We start from the raw sequence: 26,735 nt of genomic DNA, 5'->3' as shown, positions 1-26,735 counted from the left end.
CTACTTCACCTTCCATCCTAATGACAAATTCTATCATGTTGTGGTCACATTTGGGATGTCCTGAGATCATGAAAAGGGCTATATAAAGGCAATTCTTTCTTTCATCTCATAGTTCACAGTTCATTTTAATAATATATCCTTAACTTCCTATCATCTTTTTATTTATATGCTCCTTTAGATTGTCTGGTCCAAAATAACACTAGCACAGTGTTTGCCAACTATTGCAGGAAGTGAACCCTTTCCTACAAAGCTACCTTTAAAGCCAATGTTTGGGGGAAATTGGGCCCAACATCTGCAAGAATGAAGGAAAAACAAAAAATGCTGGAAAAACTCAGCAGGTCTGGCAGCATCTGTGGAGAGAGATACAGAGTTAATGTTTTGAGTCCGTATGACTGCTTCAGAGCACTGAAGAAGAGTCATATAGACAGCATTTTTTGTTTTTATTTCAGATTTCCAACATCTGCAGTATTTTGCTTTCTTCTGTAGAGAAGATACTGATTCAGCATGAAGCACTTACACTTCATGTAATCTATAACTGTTTCTGCTCCTTAGCTTTCAGTTTTGTACAAAAACAATGATTGGCATTCATAGCTCATAATACTCAAAATGTGCACAAGGTACCTTTCAGAGTCTGCTCATCAGTTTAGTTTTCTGCTGACCTTTTCTCTGATTATCTTAAGTGAAATCATGGAGTACTGTGTTATGTGCTGGTAGTACTAATTCAGAAGATTTTTAAAGAATCCAGTCTTCAAGGTAAACGATTGCACCTTGAATAGTTTGAGAGCTAGGGTTTTGTAACTACGGAAAAGATCTGTGCTCAAGCAATGAAAAAATATGCTATCAGAAAATCAAAAAGGAACAGTTTATCTCTTTACCAGCCTATATTATATGTAGAATATAGTCAGGAACATCGAAAAAATGTAATTAGGAATTTATTTTAGCTAAGAAATAAATTTATTGGGGTAATTTTTTGTCTTTGTCGCATTATAGAAATCTGGTTTAGTATTGCTTGCCCATTATAAACTTGCCTGATTTTCACTCAGTTGAAAACTGGGCAGGTTCTACAATGGGTGGGTGATCCGCTCCATCCGATTACCATACATGTTGAGAACAGAAAACCCCATTAGCATCTTTTCAGTTCTTGGGTCATATTTTGGCAAAGGAAACGGGAATCGAGACTTGGGTTCGTATCCAGGCCGTGGACCAGGAAGTCTCTGATATTTTTGTGGAGGCGAGTGGTTAATTGGAGAGAGGATGAGTCTGCCAGTCAATTAGTGGCCAACAGAGTGGAAAAAGAGGTGGTTCACTGTCAGAGCGGGCCACATTTAAATTTCAAGGTGTTTGAAATTGCTTGTAACAAATACCAATAGCAGAGCGAGAGCGAAGGGAGCAGGGGCAGGTTGGCCCCCAGGTTTTCTGATGTTGACCTGCAGGCCTTGGTTGAGGCTGTGAAGGAGAGAAGGGAGATTATATTCCAGAGGGTGGAATGAGGATGCCACTTGCACAAACCTTGATGTCATGGATACAGATTGCTGAAGTAGAAAGTGCCAGATGACATGGATCCAGTGCAGGAAAAGTGTAATGACCTCATACACACTGGCAAAGTGAATTCAGCCTCCAACCTTTCAGACTGGCCCTTGAGTTTAGATGCTAGAACATTTATACCAGCTGAGAAGCTACAGGGTACATGCTGCTCCTCAACATTAGAGGAGTGTATGTCCAGGAGACTTACCCACCCCTCATATATGCTTTGAGCCATAATGCCTCTGAGGACTTGCCACTAGTGAAACATGCTGCTCCAATAGTTTGGTACAGCTGAGCTTGTCATCTGTGATAGCAGTGCCTTACTTCCCTTTCTTTTGTTCTCGCAGGAGAAACAGGTGCATAATGCTTGAGAGGGGCCAAGACAGGTGGAGGAGTCTCCCTCATGCAGCCATTAAGGCCCATGGAAGAGGAAGCCATGGTCATAGCTAGGGTGCCACAGCTTGAGGGAGTTTGCGATGTCTAGACTGGCATTCCAGGTGAAAATGGTGATTGCAGAGGCCTCTCACTGCTCCATCATCTTCGGCTTCCTCTGCCCCTCTGACAGAGGGCGCATCTGTGCAGCAGGGTGTGGTGATGAAAGCTGCCCCTGTTTTGATGCAAGTACAGCAGTCCCAGGAGAAGCCCCAATGGGCCCCTCCATGGTGAGGGTGATTGCCACATGCATCCCAGCCACAAAGTGAGAGAAATGAGCAGGCTGCCTCCACCTCATTTGAGGCTGCAATAGAAGTACCACATAGGGGTGTCCAAGAATGGAGGCCGCTGCGTCAGGCAGCTCACTGAGTGAGCAATTGTGGTGTTATGTTGATGTGCATATTTTGTGTTGTTTTCATTGCTCCATTTAAATAAAGACAATTACTGGTGAATGGAGATGCAAAACTATATTAATTTTGTGCAAAACAATCATAACAATGTGTCAACAAAACTATAGCTCCTCACCAGTGACAGTGATAACTCCAGGCAGTAGTCCAGCAATCTGTGGTGGTAAGATTTCAGAGTATTTATGCACAGTTATTGTTCATGGTGTCAGCTCAAGTTTGGAACATTCATAATCATCTGCTAAGTCCCTCAGAAGTATATCAGCTGAACCTTTCCTGGATCAAATGACCCCTCACTTTAATGGCATCTTGGCAAGACCTCATTGTGACACCTGGACACTTCAGTGTTCATAGGATCATAAGAAATGGGAGCAGGAGTAAGCCATTGGGCCTCTCATCCCTGCTCCGCCATTCAAGAAGGTCATAGCTGATCTCATTATAGCCCTAACTCTGCTAAGCCAGACCACCACACAGAGCAGAAGGTTCCCCCTCTGCTTTCCTACCCCAGATCCTCTGCCATGATCTGCTACTCTTCTTCCTCTGGGATCAGTCCTTCCACTGTATCTGCAATCCAAGGTGCACTCCTTTTGTAGGGCTGTATTGTGAAAAAAGCAACAGACCAGGACCAATAGAGAGATCCTTGCAGGTGTATATTGCAGGGCAGCATCCAACCAGTCCAGGTAGCAAAAGTGCATCTTTAGCAGCCCAAGGACCTGCTCATTGATGGTTCTGGTGAGTAGATGGATCTCATTATAGCACCTCTGATTGTGTCATCATAGAGGAGTGAGAAGTCATCTCCTCAAAGGACAGCCTTCATTCCTTAGAAATGATACATGGATTTTGGGGTAGGATTGAATAGCTGGTGGAGAATCCCTGGTGGAGAAAGAAAGAACCATAGCAGCTACAAGGAGCACACATGAAGGAATAATTTGTAGTTGCAGAACAGCTGGTTGTTCAGGGAGTTGTAGGTCTTCCTGTTAATGAACTTTGCGGTTGCCTTAATGAAACTTGATGCAATCAATGATGCCCTGCACTTGGAATCCAGCAATGGTGGCAAACCCAGTGCCCTCTGAGCCTTGCTGTGTATAGCTTTGGCAAGTAGGGCATCTGTTACCTGGGTGATGCAGTGTTATGCTGCCTCCTGTGAGTTGCCGCAGAGGTCCACAGTTGACTCTTGAACGGATCCAGTGGTGAAGAAACTCAAGGTCACAGTTACTTTGACTATTCTTAGTAAGGATGGCGATCACGGTGAGGTGTAAGCTCCTCACTGACAAGGGCACAGATGTCTGTAACTATCTGCCTGGAGAATCACCATCTCCTTTGGCCCTGATTCGCAATCATGTCCAGGTAGCTTTGCCCCTGCCTGCAGATCCTGTGCTTATGGTAGTGTCTCCTTCTCCTTCATGTCCCTTGTTCCTTTCCTCTGGCCCCCTTAGGCCCAGGGCTCTGCCTTTCCAGGCTGCTGCTCTTCATCTCCATTAGCCTCAATTTCTGAGGGTGCAGCACCCATTTCCAGCTGCACCTTTCAGATTCTCAGATGGAGTCCAAAAAGCTGTGTCCACTGCTCTGTTGCCCACATAATTCTATGAGGGTAACATTCCCTGAACTGACGCAGTACTTATTACTGTCTCCTCCTCTGACCTGTAATGGGCTGCTGCAACTTTTCCTTGAATGGGATAAGCTCTTTCAGCTGTGATCCCCAGCCTTTAGACTTTTACCTCCAAAAGTTTCTTACCTCTCTGACTCACACCCAACTTGTTTTGCCCAACTTGTTCTGCCTCCAGCTAGTCTGAGGCAGACAGCTCCCAAACACTGGATGCCTCTACGATAATGTGTAACGGGTAAAATAATCAGGCTTTTAATATGTTCCTTAATTACCTCAATGGGCTTTAACATGAGTGCACACTAGTAACCTGGCCTTCCCTCATGAAGATTTCCGGGGTCGTGAACAGAGGCATGAAGTCATCACGCGTGATGCCAGTGTTTTTTTTTGGTTGCCTGCCTCCATTCAGATCTGATCCCAATAGCAGGAATCCAGCACCTTATCCCTGACTGCCTTTCTACTCTGGTAAACCAGTAGGAAGTTCTATCATTATACCTGCAACAATGCTTATTTCCAGGTTCTCCAATGATCATTCTTCTAACCTGTTTCTGAATTTCTGTATATGCACCCCACTTGGTTTTTTCCTTCCACATTGACAGTGTTTGCTTTTAATTTTACTTTAATTCTATTGAATGAATAAAACCTTTCAGACAGTAAGTATATTTTTGCATGTTAAAGTTGCATGGTGAGGTGCAAGTGATCCTTGACATCAAGACAGCATTTGACCAAGTGTGGCATCAAGGAGCCCTAGCAAAACTCAAGTCAATAAGATGGTTTTGAATGTTGGAGGTCAATCATCTCAGTCTCAATGCATTGCTGTAGGAATTCCTCAGGGTAGTGTCCTAGGCCTGAACATCTTCAGCTGCTTCATCAATTACCTTCCCTCCATCATAATGTCAGAAGTGGAGAAGTTTGCTGATGTTTGCACAATGTTCAGTACCGTTCACGACTCCATAGATACTGAAGCAGTCTGTGTCCATATGCAGCAAGACCTGGACAATGTTCAGGCTTAGGCTGATAAGTGACGAGTAACACACAAGTGGCAGGCAATGACCATCTCCAACAAGAGAGAATCGGATCATTGGAAAAGGAGGGAGGAGGAGGAGGAGGGGTAGAAGAGCCCTCATTGCCTCATGACAGTCAATGGCATTACCATCACTGAATCCCCCACTATCAACATCCTTGGGGTTGCCATTGACCAGAAACTGAAATGGACCAGCCTTAAATGCTGTGGCTACAAGAGCAAGTCAGAGGCTCGGAATTTCGTGGTGAATAACTCTCACATTCTGACTCCCCAAAGCCTGCCCACCATCTACAAGGCACAAGACAGGAGTGTGATTTCTCTCCATTTGCCTGGAATAGTGCAGCCCCAACAACTCTCCATCCAGGACAAAGCAGCCCACTTGATTGGCACCCCATCCATCACCTCAAACATTCACTCCTTCCACCATTGTCTCACAATGACAGCAGTGTGTACGAACTACAAGGTGCACTGCAGCAACTTACAAAGGCTCTTTTGACAGTACCTTCCAGCATGACCTTTACCACCTAGAAGGATATCAGATGCATGGGAACACCACCAACTGCAAGTTTCCCTTCAAGCCACATATCACCCTGACTTGGAACTATATCATTCTTTCACTGTTTCTGGGTTATAATCCTGGAACTTCTTTCCAAACTGTGAGAGTACCTACACCACATGGGCTGGAGTGGTCCAAGAAGGCAACTCATCACCAATTCCCAAGAACAATTAGGGATGGACAGCAAATGCTGGCCTAGCCAGCCATGCCCACATCTCATGAATGAATAAAGATAAGTAAGCAATGATCTTACCATGCTAATTAAAATACCTCTGAAAAGCAGTGGTGTCTATCTTGACCCACTGTCACAAACATGTTGTAAGTGCTGCACACATGCAGAATACAGTGCCTCATTGTCTTTGTCAGCGCCTCATTGTTTCTGACTACCCTTTGATATTCAAACTCTCAACTTACCTAAAAATGAAAATGTTGAATCTAACCTATTTACTTGTATCTCAAACTTAACACCTCTATCCTTTTCATGTTTCCAACCCCCACCCCCCGACAACCTGACTCCTGTTAAACTCTGCCCAGCTTAACTAAATTACACACTCACAGATACCCAGCCTTCTTTACAGAATAACACAGTATTCCTCAAAATATTTTTAAAAATCCATTCACACAATAAGAAGCAACAGTTTAGATATGATGCATAAGCTAAATAGATAGGAAAAGCATGCCACCTGTACCAGGCTTACTGATCCCAGATGATAAACGGATGGATTGCACAAACTGTGTGTTGATCTCTGTAGCTTGTGGCGGCAGCATTCTGCTCAGAAGCCAAAGTGTTAGAAAGCTCTTACCTCGGCTTCCACCATCTTCCATGGTCTTCCTCCATCTGAACAAGTTAGCTGCCTGATGAAGACTGCCCCCTGCCTCCGAGCACCCATTAAGATGCTTTATTTCTAGGAGCTTTTTGTTTACCCTATGTTAATCACTTGTTTGAATAACTCTGGCCATTAATCGCAGGAAGGGTACCCAAGGTGTCACCACTTTAGCTACCCTCTGGGTACTCTGTCCATCATCTTAGCTCAAGGCCATCTTTTAACTTATCTCATGCTGGGAGCCATTTGTTAGCTTTTACTAGACAAATATAGATAAGATGGTACAAAACGCCGTAGTGTCTACTTAGGAATGTCAGCATAGAAGCCTGAACCAGAAGATCTCGATATTTCTAGTGACTTGTTTTTTTGAGAGAAGAGAAACAACTTTTCTGCAAGGTGGCCTCATGTTATGCATACCAACTCCATATGAAGTCTATAATATTCTGAAAAGTACCATTTCCTGTGGGTGTAAATTGCTCTACACACTGACTGACTCTCATCTTATTTGGTAGTTTTTAACACAAGTAGAAAAAAAATTAAAAATGGATAAAGTCTACAGAAATATAAGCAATATTCTTAGCCAATGATATAACCCCTGCCAGTGGAAGCTGTATTACCTGTCAAATATAATGGCAGCAATTCCAAATTGGATGTTTGTGAAACTAAGTTATCTATTTTCAGAGTTTATTAGGATTCTTACAAGAAATATTCTTAATTAGTCTCCAATTACCAAAGTACTTTTCCATTTGTGTAAAAGGGAACTACACTATGGATCATTTATTTATTTATGAAGTTTTGAGTATTTGTGTGTGCAGTGAAAAACACACTGTTAAACTTCAGCAGCATGCTGGGAAGCGGTTGCGGTGGTGGAGGAAGGAGGGCTGGGAAGTGGTTGGAGGGTAGGAGGAACGAGGGAGGGGAAGTGCCAGTGCTGGGTCCAATGTGGAGACTGGGCCATTTTAACTCCTGGACCTCATTTAAATTAGCCAACACTGACGCCCATCAGAAGTTAATGAGAATGATGTGGAGGCCATCAGATTTCGGTGAAGGGCTTGAGAAGGCACCTTAATTTGGGCAGGATAAAGCTGGGCAAAGGAGGTCCATGTGTTCCCCTTGGGGTATTCCTTTTCCTCCTGGCTCATAAGAAAACATGAAAAACAATAAAAACTGTAAAACCTGCCTGGTCCACTTCTGACCAGGATCCTGCTTACTACCGGTTTTAGCTGAACGCTTGGACTGTGCACATTTAACACCAATTCTCTGTTTAGTTTACGTCCGGGGGAAATTATGCCCTGAATTGTGTTATTGCCTTTTAATGATTGATGAGACATCTGCCACCCTGTGGCAGCTGACCTCCCAGCAACCCAAATTGGTAGGGTTAAAATGGCGCTAGGCATGAAGGTTTCAGGCATGCAGCACTTATCTCTTGACTGCCTATTAATCACCCAGTCACACTGTTCATGAAGGGCAAGAGGGTTAAAATTAGGACTATTGGAGATATCAGCAAAGCTGGAGTTTCATTTAATCTCTTCCTTTGGATGAACCTCAACCATTTTATGGAAAAGGCATGTTTCAATCTAACCTCTTAATGTTGTGTTAGTTACCATTGAACTTCTTGTTCCTGCAGGTACATTTATATTCCATTGGGAGGGTCTAGGCATGGTGTGCTAAGGATCATGTTCTCTTCTGCCATGGCCTTTAGCTTTGTCTGCTACTGGCATGGTGGCCATAATTTCATGCTAAAGTGGGCAGCTTTGAACTGGACTGGAGTAATGGTAGAAAACATTTTGAAGATGGTGTGTTCCACTTCACCTACTCAGGAGATCATTGTAAGTGTCAAGTCTATATATTCACTTGGAAACTGTTACAGGACTTAATGCTCCTCATTTGTCAATGAATGCTTATTATCTATGAATTCTAAATTAAATTGTAAAATGTTCTGAAAATTCCACATTGGTGTGGACTTGAAGCAACTATTTGGAAAAAAGATAGCTAATTTGTGAATACACCTGTGTCTCAATTAATCAATTTTCCTCCATACTAATACATTATAAAAGATAATTTATGGGAAGATAATTGTAAGCCACACTGCAAAGTGATGATTATTGCTTCTTGTTGTTCAAACTTCATACTCATTGGATGAAAATGGAAGATTTTCTTGGTAGTCATTACAAGTTGTAGCACTTGAAATTTTAATTTCAAACTTATATATGCAATGAAAATTTAATTTAGCGAAGCGTATACCCAGCAGGTTAATTGGTGTAACTGGTGAATAGAAGTGAGGGGAAGATGGGGAACAGAGAATGACTTTATATTTACATGCAGTTTTGTTTTCATTCAATAAAATGTCCTGAGCTGAAAGTTACTGGTTTCTCCCATGTTCTAACTGAAAATAATTAAAACAACATTGTTTGTTCAACAAATCCTGTGTATTATGTTTAGACAATCCTTTAAAAAAACTAATGTCTCTTTATTTTATAAACTTTTTCTCTTCAATTGGGAAGTTTGTGTTCTGAAGCAAAGTTGTGAATTCTTGTGTTCAGCAAGGACAAGTATATCAATTTGCGTATCATAAAGTATGACTTTACTTTATTATTTTAAAATCCTGTAACTTCAGATCAAACAAGGGAAAGACTTGCATTTGTTCAGGAATACAGAATATTAATGAATTCCTCAATTTCATAGTAGGGTGAGAAGCTATACTGTTAATTAGTTAAATGGGAAAGCTCACAAATAATCTCACATATTCAGTATTGTTCATTTCCTTCCATTGATAAAAGTGCAACTGACTTGGTCCTTTTTAAAATTCTCTTTACTATGTTTTCCCCTGTTCTTTGGCTCCAACTTGGGGCAATACAAGTATCCTGTCTAGATCTGGTGCTTACTATGTTTCATATTTAATGCTAAGATCTGTGACCCATGATACCTACCTGTGTGACTATTGTTAAAGTCCTTTTTAATTGCATGATTTTCCTTTTTAATTGCATAATTAATGTAGCAGACACGATGTTTAGCTTCTAACTATCATTTATCACTTCCTCAAATTTGCATAAATTATACACTTATCAGCAGGCAATTGCTGTATTCCTTCTCAGTAACTTGTAAGCATTTATGGTACTCAATTTATTTAATTTTTGTTATTTAAACATTAAAATAACTTACCAATTTTACCAATTGAAACACCATACCAGTCCGTTAAAGTAATTTGTAATTTGGGATTGAACTGCATATAACATATTCATGATTTTGTCATCTGTGTGTAATTGATCTACTTCACCTATTTAAAAAATAAAATTAAGGCAAGACCTATGTGCTATATGCCCATTTTATATGTTAACAGAGGTTCTACTGCCCAGCTGTTTCCTAAGGTGGGGAAAATGTAGTTATGACAGTACATTATAAATGTGCAGTTGCTTAGTGTTAAATCAACCTACTGTGGGAAAAGGCAGAGGGATGCCATCAAATTAAAATGGAGCTAGGCCAATAGTGCTGGACACTGAAGTTATCTCTTCTGAGATTTCTTTGCTTCCTAGAGCAGTAAATGAAATAAATTCAGGTGGTCTTTCATGAATAATTTATCCACTATACATTTTGAACATTTACACCCTAAAGTACAAGCTTTCATCAGTCAATTTTCAGATTGTCCATTGTAATCATTCAGTATCCTTATTTCATTACATGGCAATCAGAATTTCCTGTGACAATTAAGAAGTGACTGACCTGTTTCATATCATCCAGTTTTTATCTGATTATATATCATGAGGGAGTAATGAAATTGCCAGATTCCTGAAAGCAGCCATAGTAATATTGATGCAACTAATACTGCATGCAAGGTGTTAAATAATTCTCCATCATACCGCCTTAAAATAGCATCCATTTATTATGTTAAGAGAAGTCATACGTTAGAGGGCTGTAACAGCATTTTTAACTCAAACAGTTGTCACTTATTGTAGTTCCTGGAATTTCAAAGATTCTGGTGAAAAATGTTAAATCAATAGGAATATTACTAGATGCAAAGTAACAACTGAAATATGGGCATTCTGGATTACCTTTGTTAGGCTCCCTCCATGTTACACCCTGTTTCTTTTTAGTTGCCACTATGTAGAGTGGATTGAGCGGTAAATCAATTTCTGTTGGGCATTCTAAACAAATACACACACCTTCAGAACACCAGTCAATAATCCAAAATACATGATCAAAACTGTCTCACAAATGATCTTGCATGCTGCGCTATTTTGCTCATGAGGTAAAATTTAACTTCCGCCATCACTAAAATTGTATTAGTTAATATAGGGCTATTTTTAAAAACTGATGGAGGGAGAAATTTGTTCGTTGAATTTCTATTGATTTTTAACTTTTTTTCAATTGATTCTTTTCATTGATATCAATGATGAATGCCACACAGGTAGTGGGCCGCACACTGGCTGCCCTGGGGAATTGAGCTAAGTATGAAAGTTTGCAGCAAACAGATTTGTCCCCCATTATACTTGTACCGAGTTTTTGATGTACAATGATCCTTGACCAGACCCCCAAGTTTTTGGTAAGATTCAATTAGGGACAAATAACATTTTGTTTAAAGCAGACAAAGTTTGAAATTCAAGATACTTGTTAATAGAATAAAGCCACAAGATTCCATGAGTTTTGAACAAAAATAAACTTTACTAAACAAGGTCAGAAAGATAAAACATTTTATAGCATCTATCACATACTCTAACATTCAGGGTTAATATGAGATACATGTGAATTAACAGGAAAACTGTGGTTGAACACACCACACTACACACTAAATGATGGATACAGCCAAGACAGAGTTCATGGAACTCATGCCTTGACCAATCAGAGTCAACATGCCTGGTTTGAATTTAAACAAAAGCTTGGCAGTTAACTGTTCCCTGTTGCATTCTCCATGGCAACGCCTCTACTAATCAAAGTCCAGTTGCCAACCAATCAGCACTCTCTTCTCATGCAGTATAAATAGTTGTTCCCTTTACAATTGGTATTCTTGCGAATCTGTCCTGATGAGTGCAAGACAAAAAGCTTTAATAGTATATCACATTTTTCAGCAATATTAAAGGAAATATTGAACAATGTCCCTGATCACTATCCAGTGATCCTGCTGTAACACATTAGATGGATGTGGATTGAGGACAGGATAGGATTTAATGGTGTTGTTCATTCCCACTGTCAAATATCCTGATGACAAGGTGTAAAAGGATGCCCAGCACCGATGGAACTATCTCCAAGCATAGTTTTGAGTGGAAAGAAATGATTTTAAAGTAGATAAGTGCAGCAGATAAAAAAATCAACAATGCATCAAAAAGCTGAATAAGCAGATGAAGGAATTGTTTCACAGTTCCTAAAAGCTGAAAAGCATCTCAACTGTTTGTGCTTAGCAAGTAGCAGGTTATTTTAACTTCATACATTCTGTGCAGAATCATGTCAGTATTTAGTGACTGAAACAGATATTATGAATATTTAAGCACCCATAAATTGATGTAAAATACCAGGGCCTGAATTTTTCAGGCGGCGGGCGGCCTCAGCAGGAGTGGGCAGGGCGGTCATTTTACACGGGCGGGCCAATTAAGGCCCGCCCAGCGTAAGACACGAGCCATAGTGCTTAAGGTTGGACGGGCAGCGTCAACAATGACCTTAATAACTTCCTTAATGGCCTTAATAGGCTGTTTAAATATCGGTGGGCACGTAGCTGGCTCCGGTGCGTGCCCGCCAAACGAAACATCACTAGACAGCTCAATGATGTCGGGTCGCACACCCGACATCATCGCGCGCCATTTTACACGTCGGCGTGTCAGGCCCACCCCCGCACGCCGACTGAAAAATCCTGCCCCAGAACCAATGTGGATCTAAAGGTTACAGGTCAGCACACAGTAAAAATGTGCCACTACATGGTGCTGGCCACGTAAATCACACAGCTATTGGTAGGACATCACTGCAACATGGAGGTTTCTGGAAAATAATCTGATTGGTTGCAAATGTTTATTCTCTTTGTGCCACCGAATCAAGTTTTAAAAAAGCAAAACAATTGTGCAAAATGCAAAAAAAAAATCAGTGGAATTAAAAGTCTTTTAATAGAAATTTATAGTGTATCTAACAGTAACAGCATTTGGATTTGTAACAATTTCTGCTCAATTGATACATATTATTCACTAAAGTAGTGTTAACTATATACTATCCTGTAAATAATGCCAGGATAAAAATGGAAATATAAGATCGAAGGGTATTACTGCCCTGAGCCCATGGCCAGGAAATTCCTTCCGAAAGTCAATGAACGTTTTGCTGGGTCGCCAAAATTTCCACCCCAGCAAGAGCAGACAACCCCTGCCTGTATATGCCCATTTTATAAATATTAGTGGTCTCCCTGAGACAGTTCAGGATGAGTCAGGGAAAACACTAATGTGTAATGGCGAGAACATTAAATGATGGAAAGCAAAGTGCATTTTTTAAAATGTATCTGCTATGGTACTGCTCACAGACTTATACAGGTTGTTTTCCTAACTGTAAACCATAGGTGGTTAAGCTTTAAAGGAAATTTTTAAAATAATAAATATGAAGGACTGCAGCTGGAAAATCAAGGTAAAGAAGAAAATATGAGAGCTGGGCTCGGTATGAAAGAAGTTGGCTGCAAAGAACTAAATAACAATTGAATAGGAAAGGCTCTAGTTGAGAATACGTGAGGAACTGACTAGGAATGGGTCTGTCAGCAAATAATTAAAGAGGAGAAATGGATGTGTCAAACATGGAAACAAGTAACCCGCATGGGCCCCAGTTATGCTGGTCTCTTTATGGGGTATGTGGAACATTCCTTGTTCCAGTCTTACTCCGGCTCCCTCCCACAACTCTTTCTCCGGTACATCGATGATTGCTTCAGTGCTGCTTCATGCTCTCGTCTGGACCTGGAAAAATTTATTAATTTTGCTTCCATTTTCCACCCCTCCATCATTTTCACATGGTCCACCTCTGACACTTCCCTTCCCCTCCTTGACCTCTCTGTCTCAATTTCTGGTGATAGACTGTCCACCAATATCCATTACAAGCCTACCGACTCCCACAGCTACCTCGATTACACCTTCTCACACCCCGCTTCCTGTAAGGACTCCTTCGCATTCTCTCAGTTCCTTTGCCTCCGTCACATCTGTTCTGATGATGCCACTTCCAAAAACAGTTCCTCTGACATGTCTTCCTTCTTCCTTAACCGAGATTTTCCACCCAAGGTGGTTGACAGGGCCCTCAACTGTGTCCGGCCCATCTCCCGCGCATCCGCCCTCACACCTTCCTCTCCATCCCAGAAACATGATAGGGTCCCCCTTGTCCTCACTTATTACCCCACTAGCCTCCGCATTCAAAGGATCATCCTTCGCCATTTCCGCCAACTCCAGCATGATGCCACCACCAAACACATCTTCCCTTCACCCCACACAGCGGCATTCCACAGGGATTGTTCCCTCCGGGACACCCTGGTCCATTCCTCCATCACCCCCTACACCTCAACCCCCTCCCACGGCACCTTCCCATGCAACCGCAGAAGGTGCAACACCTGCCCCTTTACTTCCCCTCACCTCACCATCCAAGGGCCCAAACACTCCTTTCAAGTGAAGCAGCATTTCAATTGCACTTCCCTCAATTTAGTCTACTGCATTTGTTGCTCCCAATACGGTTTCCTCTACATTGTAGAGACCAAACGCAGACTGGGTGACCGCTTTGCAGAACATCTTCAGTCTGTCCGCAAGCATTACCCAGACCTCCCTGTCGCTTGCCATTTCAACACTCCACCCTGCTCTCAGGCCCACATGTCTGTTCTTGGCCTGCTGCATTGCTCCAGTGAAGCTCAATGCAAACTGGAGGAACAGCACCTCATCTTCTGACTAGGCACTTTATAGCCTTCCGGACTGAATATTGAGTTCAACAATTTTAGATCATGAACTCTCTCCTCCATCCCCACCCCCTTTCCGATACCCCCCTTTTTTTTCCAATAATTTATATAGATTTTTCTTTTCCCACCTATTTTCATTATTTTTGTCTCTACCTTTTAGCCTATTTCAATTCCTTCACCCCACCCGCAGTAGGGCTACCTGTACCTTGCTTGTCCTGCTTTCTACCCTTAATTAGCACATTCCTTAGATAATATCACCACCTTCAACACCTCTTTGTCCTTTTGGCTATCTCCACCTATCATTGGCCCTCCAACCAGCTCTACTTGTCCCACCCCGCCCCCCCCTCCCTTAAACCAGCTTATATTTCACCTCTCTTCTATTTTTACTTAGTTCTGTTGAAGAGTCATACGGACTCGAAACGTTAACCGTGTTCCTCTCTGCAGATGCTGCCAAACTTGCTGAGTTTTTCCAGGTATTTTTATTTTTGTTATGGAAACAAGTAAGTCGAGGAGAGGAAAACAAGTGAATAGGAGCATGCAGGAATGAAGGAATCAGATAAACTATTAAAGAATGGGCTGAATTATGATCTAAAATGGAGATTAAAAGGACACAAATGGACAAGTAAACATGTAAATGGGGTAGTGTGCCATTTATGTTAGCTCAAAAAGTGGCAAGTAATATTCGCACCACACAAGCGCCAGGTATGATGATTTCCAACAACAGAGAATCTTAAACATTTCCTCTTGACATTCAACGGCATTACCATCACTGAATTCCTCCATTATCAACATCCTGGGGGTTATCCATTGACCAGAAACTGAACTGGACCAGCCATATAAATATTGTAGGTGCAAGAGCAGGTTAGAGGCTGGGAACCCTGCAGCAAGTAACACAGCTCCTGACTCTTCAAAACTTGTCTATCATCTACAAGGCATAAGTCAGGAGTGTGATAGGATGAATATGGCTGCAACAACACTGAAGAAGCTCAACATTCAGGACAAAGCAGCTCACTTGATTGGCACCCCATCCACCAACTTAAGCATTTACTCCCTCCACCACTGGTGTACAATGGCAGCAGTACACATTATTGACAAGATGTGCTGTAGCAGCTCACCAAGGATCCTTAGACAACACCTTCCCAGCCTGAAATGCCTACCACCTAGAAGGACAAGGGAAGCAGTAGCATGGGAACGCCACCACCTGCAGATTCCCCTCCAAGCCACACACCATCCTGACTTGGAACAAGATCACTGTTCCCACAAAATCACCAGATCAAATTCCTGGATCTCCTTGCCCAACAGCACCGTGGGTGTACCTGCATCAGATGGACTGCAGTGCTTCAGGAAGACGGCTTACTACCACCTTCTCAAGGGAACTTAGGGATGGGCAACAAATGCTGGTCTGCCAGCGAAGCTTAAAGAATAAGTTTAAAAAGAATAAAACTGTGAGTGGTGTTCCAGCAAGCACAGGCACTGTGCTGACTTGGAGTGTGGCTACAAAGTGCGGCTCCCACCAGGTACAGACATATTGCCTTCTTGACACTTCCAAGCACAATATATCATATATTGATATATGCAAAGTAAACAATTATATTATATATTGCAAACAATGGTTGGAAATTTAGATTTGAATAACATTGAAACATTCCTTTGTTTTAACTGATTATTATAATTAAATACTTCAGATATCTTAAGTATTCATTTTGTTTCTGACCAAATCAAAAAGTAATTCCTGTAAAATATTAGTTGAACATGAATATATTACTGATGATGTGGTGTGTTAGAGCAATGCTGGAATAGCTAGCTTTGTATCTCAGCATCTTCATGGTAAATTGTTGTCCTTGATCTAATAGGCCTTTGGTTACAAGGCAAAGCTGTCTTAGCTGACAGCAAGAAGGGAAAGTTTTAGGGGATCTGTCATAAATACTACATTCCTTAGAAGTTGGTTATGATACAGTGTTAACCAAGATACTAGAAAAATGTGCAGTTAAGTGATAACCCAAGTTGATGGTAGGTGGCTTAGAGGAAATGAAGGGGGAACATAAGGAATAAATTGATGTTTTTTTTTAAAAGCCCTGCTTTTTACCAAATAAATAATGTCTACATTTGTTCTTTTCAAGGAAAGATGCTTGTCAGCCAAGATGCAGCGTCGGGCTCATGCTGCCTTAGCGGGTGTTGCCACAACTCTGCTCATTTTATCCAACTTGGTGTTTCTCTGTGGGGATCAAGTAGGAAAGATCTACTGGAACAGAACATTTGTGCAAGGTAATTAAGTACGGTTAAATCCATGAAGTTGCAGAATATTTGCTAAGTTTTTTTTTTCAAAAAATATACTTTATTTATAAAATAGCCAAAGGAACTTTCCAAAACATTTCAAGATTGTCATTATGGAAACGACAATGACATTCAACTTTTCTCCACAGAGCATGTTGCATTCTGAGGTGCCTCAGTACGATTGCGATACATGTGATACTTAATATATACATTCAATATCCGGCATACAGCCCAAGGGGCTTTATAGTTTCCAGCCTGTCGGCGCACAATGGCTGAACAGCATTAGACAGTGGCCTTTCCCCATTGTGCCTTTGCGGCGGCTGCCCCTAGCTTTAGTTTTTTTAATCCGTTCATCGAATGGGGGTGTCGCTGGCTAGGCCAGTATTTGTTGCCCATCTCTAATTGCCCTTGAGATGGTGGTGGTGAGCTGCCTCCTTGAACCGCTGCAGTCCATGTGGTGTTGGTGTATCCACAGTGCTGTTTGGGAGAGAGTTCAACGATTTTGACTAAGTGACAGTGAAGGAACAGCGATATATTTCCAAGTCAGGATGGTGAGTGGCTTGGAGGAGAACTTCCAGGCGGTGGTGTTCCCATGTGTCTGTGGCCCTTGTCCTTCTAGGTGGTAGTGATCGTGGGTTTGGAAGGTGGTGTCTAAGGAGCCTTGGCGAATTCCTGTGGTACGTCATGTAAATGATACACACTGCTGCCACTGTGTGTCGGTGGTGGAAGGAGTGAATGTTTGTGGATGGGGTGCCAATCAAGCAGCTGCTTTGCCCTGGATGGTGTCAAGGTTCTTGAGTGTTGTTGGAGCTGCACTCATTCAGGCAAGGGGAGAGTATTCCATCACACTCCTGACTTGTGCCTTGTAGATGGTAGACAGGCTTTGGGGAGTCAGGAGGTGAGTTGCTCCCCACAGGATTCTTAGCCTCTGATCTGCTCTTGTAGCCACAGTGTTTATATGGCTAGTCCAGTTCAATTTCTGGTCATTGGTAATGCTATTGAATGTCAAGGGGCGATGGTTAGGTTCTCTCTTGTTGGAAATGGTCATTGCCTGGCACTTGTGTGGCGCGAATGTTACTTGTCACCCGCCAGCCCAAGGCTGGATATTGTTCATGAGTTGCTGCATTTGGACATGGACTACTCCAGTACCTGAGAAGTCAGAATGGTGCTGAACATTGTGCAATCATCAGCAAACATCCCCACTTCTGACCTTATGATTGGGGGAAGGTCATTGATGAAGCAGCTGAAGATGGTTGGGTCTAGGACACTACCCCGAGGAACTCCTGCAGTGATGTCTTGGAACTAAGATGATTAACCTCCAACAACTACAACCATCTTCCTTTGTCTAGATATGACTCTAACCAGTGGAGAGTTTTCCCCCTGATTCGCATTGACTCCAGTTTTGCTAGGGCTCCTTGATGCCACGCTCGGTCAAATGCTGCCTTGATGTCAAGAGCAGTCACTCTTACTTCACCTCTTGAGTTCAGCTCTTTTGTCCATGTTTAAGGCTGTAATGAGGTCAGGTGCTAAATGGCCCTGACTGAATCCAAACTGAGTATCAGTGAGCAGGATATTGCTGAGTAAGTGCCGCTTGATAGCACTGTGATGACACTCTCCATCACTTTGCTGATGATCAAGAATGGACTGATGGGGCAGTAATTGGGTGGGTTGGAATTGTCATGCTTTTTGTGTACAGTACATACCTGGGCAGTTTTCCACCTTTGCCGAGTAGATGCCAGTGTTGTAGCTGTACTGGAGTAGCTTGGCTAGGGGCATGGCTAGTTCTGGATCACAAGTCTTTAGTACTATTGCTGGAATGTTGTTAGGGCCCATAGCCTTTGCAGTATCCAGTGCATTTAGCCGTTTCTTGATATCACATGGACTGAATCGAATTGGCTGAAGACTGGCATTTGTGATGCTGGGGACCTTAGGGATAGGCTGAGATGGATCATCCACTCAGTACTTCTGACTAAAGACTGTAGCAAATGCATCAGCCTTGTCTTTTGCACTGATGTGCTGGGCTCCCCCATCATTGAGGATGGGGATATTTGTGGAGCCTCCTCCTCAAGTTAATTGTTCATCTGTCCACCCCTATTCACGACTGGATGTGGCAGGACTGCAGAACTTAGATCTGATCTGTTGGTTGTGGGATTGCTTAGCCCTGTTTATCCCATGCTGCTTTTGATATTTAGCATATAGTGTTGTAGCTTCACCAGCATAACAATTTGTCCTCAGCCCCTCTTCAGCTGCTTCATCAATCACCATCCCTCTACCATAAGGTCAGAAGCGGGAAGGTTTGCTGATGATTGCACAATGTTCATCAACATTCGCAACTCCTCAGATACTGAAGCAGTCCATGTCAAAATGCAGCAAGGCCTGATCAATGTCCATGCTTGGGCTGAAAAGTGGCAAGTTACATTTGCTCCACTCAAGTGCCAGGCAATGACCATCTCCAACAAGAGAGAATCTAACTAACGCTCCTTGACATTCAATGGCATTACCATCGCTGAATCCCTCACTATCAACATCCTTGGGGTTACCATTGATGAGAAACTGAACTGGACTAACCATATAAATGCTGTGGCTACAAGAGCAGGTCAGAGATTAGGAATCCTGTGGTAAGTAACTCATTCCCTGACTCCCCAAAGCCTGTCCACTATCTACAAAGCATAAGTCAGGAGTATGATGGAATACTCCCCTGCTCCATTGCAACAACACAGAGCATCTCATACCTGATAACCAGTTTCTTACCTGCAATGGAGAGGGACCATCGCTCCCACATGTCCAGTTTCCGCCTCATCTTGACTATATGCTCCTTCCAGTTTTTGGTGCAGCCCCAGCCTCTCTGAACCATATCCCCAGCACCTTCAAGTCGTCTGGTCTGGCAGTGAAGGGCTCAAAAGGTTGGTCAGTCCAGGCCCCAAAGGATGTGGCATCGCTCTTGTCATGATTTGCCTTGGCTCTGGTGGCCAGTTTGAACTGGTCACAGATGCTCATCAGTCTGTGCACCAATAGCAGATCCAAGGAGAAGATGGCAATGTAATCTGTGTACAGGGAGGCTTTGACCTGCACACCTCTGCTGCTAGGGATCATCACCCCTCTTATGCCTGAATCCTCTTGATGGACTCAGGAAAAGGTTCTATGCAACACACAAACAGGTCAAGGAGAGAGGGCAGTCCTACCTGACTCCTCAGAAAGCTTTCCGATTCCCATCCATTGATTGAAACTGCGCTACTGATGTTTGTGTAGAGCAGTTGGATTCAGTTGTGGACTCCCTCCCCAAACCCCATTTTGGAGAGCACATCCATCATGTAGGTGTGTGATACTCTGTCAAAGCCTCCTCCTGCTCCAGGCTGATGAGGCAGGTGTTCACCCCACTATTCCGCATGTAGGCTGTCGTATTCCTGAATAGCGCGAGGCTATCCGAGTTCTTCCTGCTGGGTACAGAGCAGGTCTGGTCACGATGGATCAATATTTGCTAAGATGTTTTGTTTCTCTTAAATACATTGCGTCAGTCAAAAAACACTGCATTTGGTGTGATTTCCAGTTGAATACGGTGATGCACTTTTGAGTGATACGAGCATTGATGTTGTGGAAAATCATCTATAAACATCATGGAGTTCGAGGAAGTTGTAGAAATATAAACTTATTGATGGTACTAAGCTATTTAACTAATGCAGTCAACATTGATAGACTTTGCAGATATTTGGATAAATTAGTTTGGCAAGATAAGCTGTGATTGGTGAATTTTAAAATAAATTAATATGAGGCAATGCATGTTGAAACTCTAATCAAGCAGGCAGGATTGGAGTGGCCAGAAGTCAGCAGATGTATGGTGCTTCCAACCTAGAGACAGTGCACCAAGTGGATCTAGGATCACAGGAGCTTAATGACAGGTGAATGACACTTCCATGTTCCAAGTCCCATATTCCGAGCTTCCCAACATTTTCCTGTACAACACTCCTCAAGACAACACACTTTGACGCTGTACTCATTCTTCTCTCTCTAAAGGCATCTTACATCCCCATCTGAATGGCCAACACACACTCGCCCTGAGCCCATTGCCCTCTCACATTTATGTCTTACAATCACCTTTCACAATTGTTCTAATTTCTTTCTCTTCGCACAAGCTAATACAAACATTTATCTCTCTGTTTTGTCTTCTTGCAGGAGAAGAGAGCACATAACTAGGCAAGAGGCAAACACCTGGGGGTGGCCCCCCAGTGACAGGTACCTTATCAGTCACTGACAATGCATGCCCACCTGCTCCACTGGAAATGAGATCATGTTCCAGGAGGCTGCAGATGTTCACAGTGACCTCACAGGCTCAGAGAGCTGCTTCTCTTCCTGTAGACCCTGTGGTGTGGCTCTTGCCTCCTTCCATCTGGATCTCAGTGCCTATCTTCTTTGCCATGTAGAGGGACATGTGGCTGCCGCTGAAGTGTTGCTCTTGCTCTTGCAGCTGCTGGTGTTGCTTCTCCTCTTGTCCCTTGAGCTGCAAGGTCGAGCTGCATAAGCTGCTCCCATGTCTGTGTGATGAATACTGGCAGTTGGGAAGTGCAGCTGAAGGCTTGTGAAGTGCAAGACAGGTGTCAATAAGTTGACAATCAACTGTTAAGCAGTGATAGCCTTCTTTAAGAGAAGAGGTGCTTTGAACAGCAACCCCTCACCTGGTCATGGCTGGAGCTCTTCAGTTTCACTGAAGAAGCACTTCCCACTGTGTACTTGTCTCAATTACCCTAGTGAAGAAAACAGATGCCCTGGCTGGGAGATGCAAGATTCTGTATTAAAACAGCTCTTAATGACCTATTTGAATATTTTAATTACATCCCGGAAGTAATCCTGGTGTAATCCTGCTGTGGTGAAACCTGAAAGATGGTGGGATAATGTCAGGATCTGAACTGTATATCACTTTTTAGCGGATTTAACTCACCCCACACACTGAAGCTTGCCTTTCTTGCCTGTGACAATTTCCCCAGCCCCTGCATTTTACCTAGTAATAACATAATTAGTCAAGTCCTTGGATGCATCACCAGCTTGAGTACAAAATTAGTAAGTACAAATACTCTACAGAACTTGATGGTTTGCTTACTGCTGTAATACAGCAGCTTGCATTTTTGTAGGACTGTTCATGCAAAGGAAGATAGCTTAAAGTGTTTTGTATTGAGGCGGATGCTTTGGAACTCGGTGTATCTTGGACAACTACTCCTGTTTCGAAATTTTGTACGTTTAATGGGCGGCAAAAGTCCTGATCTAAGAAGGATGTGTTTGGAATGTAGGACTATTAAGTACAGGAGTAGTTCACTCTGTGCATCAAGCTTGCTTCACCATTCAATTGCTGACCTGTATGATTCCATTTACCTGCCTTAGCTCCATTCAATTGCTGACCTGTATGATTCCATTTACCTGCCTTAGATCCATTTTCCTTGATGCCCTCACCTAACAAAAATCTATCCATCCCAATCATGACAGCTATAATTGACCTTTTATGGGGAAGAGAAGCTAAAAGTAGTCGTTGGTCATTGAGCAGCATAAATGAGGGAGATATGATAGTCACAGAAGCTATATAAAATTCACTGAAATACTCTTATGAGAATATGAGCAATATAAGATTGCAGCTGAGGAGAAATGAAATATAATTTACTGCTAATAATTGTATTTTCTGAATCACTGGCTTTTTAGGGACATTATGTTTTGCTGAATTTTCAATTATTACCCAACACAAAATGTATGTAATCAATAGACCCAATGAACTTTACATTATTAGCAGATTTTCTGGTAAAAAGCAACTTATTGTGAAATTTTGTGGGTTTTTTTATAATCACACTTTACAAAGCTAGGTGAGAAGATAAGCTTTGAGGGGGATACAAAGAGTTTGCAAAAGGATATAGACCAGCTAAGTGTTGGGCAAGAGCATGGCAGATTGAGTATAATGCGGCAAAATGTGAAATTATCGATTTTAATAGGAAGAATGGAAAAGCAGATTTTTTTTTAAAGATGAGAAATCAATAAACGTTGGCATTCAGGGGGATTTGGGGGCCCTTATATGTGAATCACGCAAAAGTTAACATGCAGTCACAGCAATCAGTTAAGAAGGCAAGTGTAGTGGTAGCCTTTATTGCAAGAGGGTGGGAGGTTGGAACACAGTAAGTCCTTGTTTTAAGTTGCCTCGATTTAAGGTGATTCGCTTTGAAGTGGTGTTGTTTTAGGTCCCATTTCCCCTTTATAAATCCCGGTTTCTGGTATTAAGTTATTCCTTGTATCATCACCTTTCGCATGTCATCGCTGCCCCTGGTGTAATCACATTTCGCACGTTGTCGCACAGCGCACATTAGATCCCTTCATGCAACATTAGGTCCTATCAGGGCAGCACCATTGTTAGTGTGGTATTCCAGTCAACATGAATTTTTTTTTGGAAAAAAAACAGAGACATCCAAAACCAGTTTATTACATTTTGGAATTTTACTGTGGGTGAGACTTCTAAATCACTTTTAAACTTGAGCGAGAAGCACCCAGTAAGTGGTGGTAGCGTGCCTGCTGCTGCTAGGAAAGCAAGAAAAGCCACCAGCCTAGCAGTAAATTTGGACATTTTAATACACTCAGGGGCTGGACAACGATCAATCGATATTGCTAGAGTGCTTGGACTACGCCCCAGGGTGCAACAGTCAGATCTTCCCCCAAAATCAATATGTCCAGCATCAAAGCTGTAAATCACTCAACGCCACCTCCACTGAAATCCTTTAGGGATGTCCTCAAAGCATCCCTGAAAGAAGTAAAATATTTGCTTAACCCATTGAGCCAAAGTAGAAGCAAGTCATCCCCGATCCTGAGGAACTACCTAAGAAGAAAGAGAGACTGGTAATTTTTACAAGATTTATTTTATACCTAGTGATTTATTTATTTTGCAAGTTATTTAAGCTAGGTATGCATGGTGCTGTACACGTATGGTTCTGTATTTCAACACGTACGTTGTTTTTATCCAGGTAAGAAATGTCTGATGGAACCTAACTCTAGCATTAACGTTGATTCCTATGGGAATCCATGATTCACATAAAGTCGATTCAGTTAAAGTAGTGATTTTCAGGAACGCAACCACAACTTATAGTGAGGACTTACTCGATAAAAATATGGATGTCTTGCTGCAATTATATTGGGCTTTGGTGAAACCACACCTGGAGCACTGTATACAATTTTAGGGGGTTGGAGTGTAAGAGTAAGAAAGTCTTGCTGCAGTTATGAAAGGCTTTAGTGAGACCACACCTGGACTACTGCATACAATTTTGGTCTTCTTATCTATGGAAGCATATATTTGTTTTAGAAGGGTGCCAGGAAGGTACACTGGCTTGAATCCTGGAATGAGAAGTAATTGAATAGAATGGGCCTATAATCTCTAGAGTTTATAAGAATGAGAGGTGACATAATTGAAACAAATAAAATTCTTAGAGGGCTTGACAGAGTAGATGCTGAAAGGCTATTTCCCTTTGCTGGAGAGTCTAGAACTAGGGGACATAGTGTCAAGATAGAGGGTTGGCCATTTAGGACTCCAATGAGGAGAAACTGCTTCACTCAGATGGATTTCTTTCCTAAGGTCAGAAAACAGCGAATTTGTGGTAAATGATTGTTACCATGGAGGATGGTAGACAGTGGTATTCCCAAAGGTCAATGCTAAGACCACTGCTTTTTTTGACATGGATATAAATGACTTGGATATTGGAGTTCAGAGTAAAGTTTCAAAATTTGCCGATGACATCAAACTTGGAAGTGTGGCAAACAGTGAGGATAGAAACATAGAAACTAGGAGCAGGAGTAGGCCATTCAGCCCTTCGAGCCTGCTCCGCCATTCATTATGATCATGGCTGATCATCCAACTCAATAGCCTGCTCCTGCTTTCTCCCCATTCCCCTTTGATCCCTTTTGCCTCAAGAGCAATATCTAACTCTTTCTTGAAAGCATACAATGTTTTGGTCTCAACTGCTTTCTGTGGTAACAAATTCCACAGGCTCATCACTCTCTGGGTGAAGAAATTTCTTCTCATCTCAGTCCTAAATGGTCTACCCCATATCCTCAGACTGTGACCCCTGGTTCTGCACTCCCTCACCATCGTAAACTTCCTGCATCTACCCTCTCTAGTCCTGTTAGAATTTTATAGGTTTCTATGAGATTCCCCTCTCATTCTTCTGAACTCCAGCGAATATAATCCTAATCGACTCAATCTGTCCTCATATGTCAGTCCCGCCATCCCAGGAATCAGCCGGGTAAACCTTTGCTGCACTCCCTCTATAGCAAGTACATCCTTCCTCAGATAAGGAGACCAAAACTGCACACACTATTCCAGCTGTGGTCTCACCAAGGCCCTGTACAATTGCAGCAAGACATCCCTGTTCCTGTACTCGAATCCTCTGGCTATGAAGGCCAACATACCATCTGTCTTCTTGACTGCCTGCTGCACCTGCATGCTTACCTTCAGCGACTGGTGTACAAGGACACCCAGGTCTCGTTGCACATTCCCCTCTCTCAATTTATAGCCATTCAGATAATAATCTGCATTCCTGTTTTTGCTACCAAGATGAATAACCTCACATTTATCCACAATATACTGCATCTGCCATGCATTTGCCCACTCACTCAGCTCGTCCAAATCACACTGAAGTATCTCTGCATCCTCCCCACAGCTCACCCTCCCAACCAGCTTTGTGTCATCTGCAAATTTTGAGATATTACATTTAATTCCCTCATCTAAATCATTAATATATCTTGTGAATAACTGGGATCCCAGCACCGATCCCTGCGGTACTCCACTAGTCACTGCCTGCCATTCGGAAAAAGACCCGTTTATCCCTACTCTTTGTTTCCTGTCTGCCAACCAGTTTTCTATCCATCTCAATACACTACCCCCAATTCCATACGCTTTAATTTTACACGCCAATCTCTTAAGTGGGACTTTGTCGAAAGCTTTCTGAAAGTTCAAATAAACCACATCCGCTGGCTCCCCCTCATCAACTCCACTCGATACATTCTCGAAAAGTTCCAGTAGATTTGTCAAGCATGATTTCCCTTTCATAAATCCATGCTGACTCTGTCCGATTCTGCCACTGTTTTCCACATGCTCAGCTATTAAATCTTTTATAATGGATTCTAGAATTTTCCCCACTACCAACGTCAGGCTGACTGGTCTATAATTTCCTGTTTTCTCCCTGCCTCCCTTTTTAAATAATGGGGTTACATTAGCTATCCTCCAATCTGTAGGAACTGTTCCAGAGTCTATAGAATCTCGGAAGCTGACCACCAATGCGTCCACTATTTCTTTGGCCACTTTCTTAAGTACTCTGGGATGTAGATTATCAGGCCCCGGGGATTTATCGGCCTTCAATCCCATCAATTTCCCCAGCACCATTTCCCTACTAATATTGATTTCATTCAGTTCCTCCCTCTCACTAAACCCTGTGTTCCCCAACACTTCTGGTATGTTATTAGTGTCCTCATTTGTGAAGACAGAACCAAAGTATGTATTTCGTTGGTCAGCCATTTCTTTGTTCCCCATTATAAATTCCCCTGTTTCTGACTATAAGGGATCTACATTTGTCTTCACCAATCTTTGATAGATTGATACCAATCGATCGGCACAGGAGATAGTTAAACAAGCAAAATGGGCAGACAGGTGGCAGATATACAGTGAAGTGTGAGATGATGCGTTTTGACAGAAGGAACAGGAGAGGCAATATAGACTTAATTGCACAGTTATAAAGAGAACGCAGGGGTGGGGTGGGGGGCTACGGGTCACGTTCGAGGATCTTTGAAGGTGGCAGGCCATGTTGTGAGAGTAATTAGTAAAGCATGTGGGATCTTGGGCTTCATAAATAGAGGTATCGAGGACAAAATCAGGGAGCTTGTGCTGAACATTTCTAATGCTCTGGTTAGATCATAATTAGAGAATTGTATCCAGTTCTGATCACCACACTTCAGGGAGAATGTGAGGGCCCTTGAGAAGGTGCAGAGGAAATTTATCAGAATGGTTCCAGGGATGAGGGATCTTAACTACAAGGTTAGTTTGGAGAAGGTGGGGTTGTTCTCCTTGAAGCAAAGGAGGTTGAGGGAAGATTTGACAGAGGCATTCACAGCTTCTTTTGAGCCCTCGTTAATTACCAGAGCTTCTCCTGAGCCCACATCACTTAAGGTCTGCTACCCGCAGCCCTTTCTGTAATTGGA

General features: G+C 42.5%; 1 protein-coding gene across 4 annotated transcripts in view; it reads left to right on the top strand.

Moving 5' to 3' along the window:
• hhat (hedgehog acyltransferase) overlaps nucleotides 1-26,735 on the top strand; it is a 347,651-nt gene that overhangs the window by 164,696 nt on the left and 156,220 nt on the right. For 2 of the 4 annotated variants that reach the window (XM_041182189.1, XM_041182196.1), the window contains exons 9-11: nucleotides 7,995-8,196; nucleotides 16,376-16,520; nucleotides 20,326-20,425. In XM_041182189.1, coding sequence (XP_041038123.1) covers nucleotides 7,995-8,196; nucleotides 16,376-16,520; nucleotides 20,326-20,425 — 447 coding nt within the window. The remainder of the gene's footprint in view (nucleotides 1-7,994; nucleotides 8,197-16,375; nucleotides 16,521-20,325; nucleotides 20,426-26,735) is intronic. The other 2 variants (XM_041182203.1, XM_041182212.1) reach the window with 1 other exon arrangement.

This window comes from Carcharodon carcharias, chromosome 2, assembly GCF_017639515.1.
Source record: "Carcharodon carcharias isolate sCarCar2 chromosome 2, sCarCar2.pri, whole genome shotgun sequence".
Classification (NCBI taxonomy): Eukaryota; Metazoa; Chordata; class Chondrichthyes; order Lamniformes; family Lamnidae; genus Carcharodon; species Carcharodon carcharias.
The sequence above is the reverse complement of the archived record's forward strand: the minus strand, read 5'-3'. Positions and strand labels throughout refer to the sequence as shown.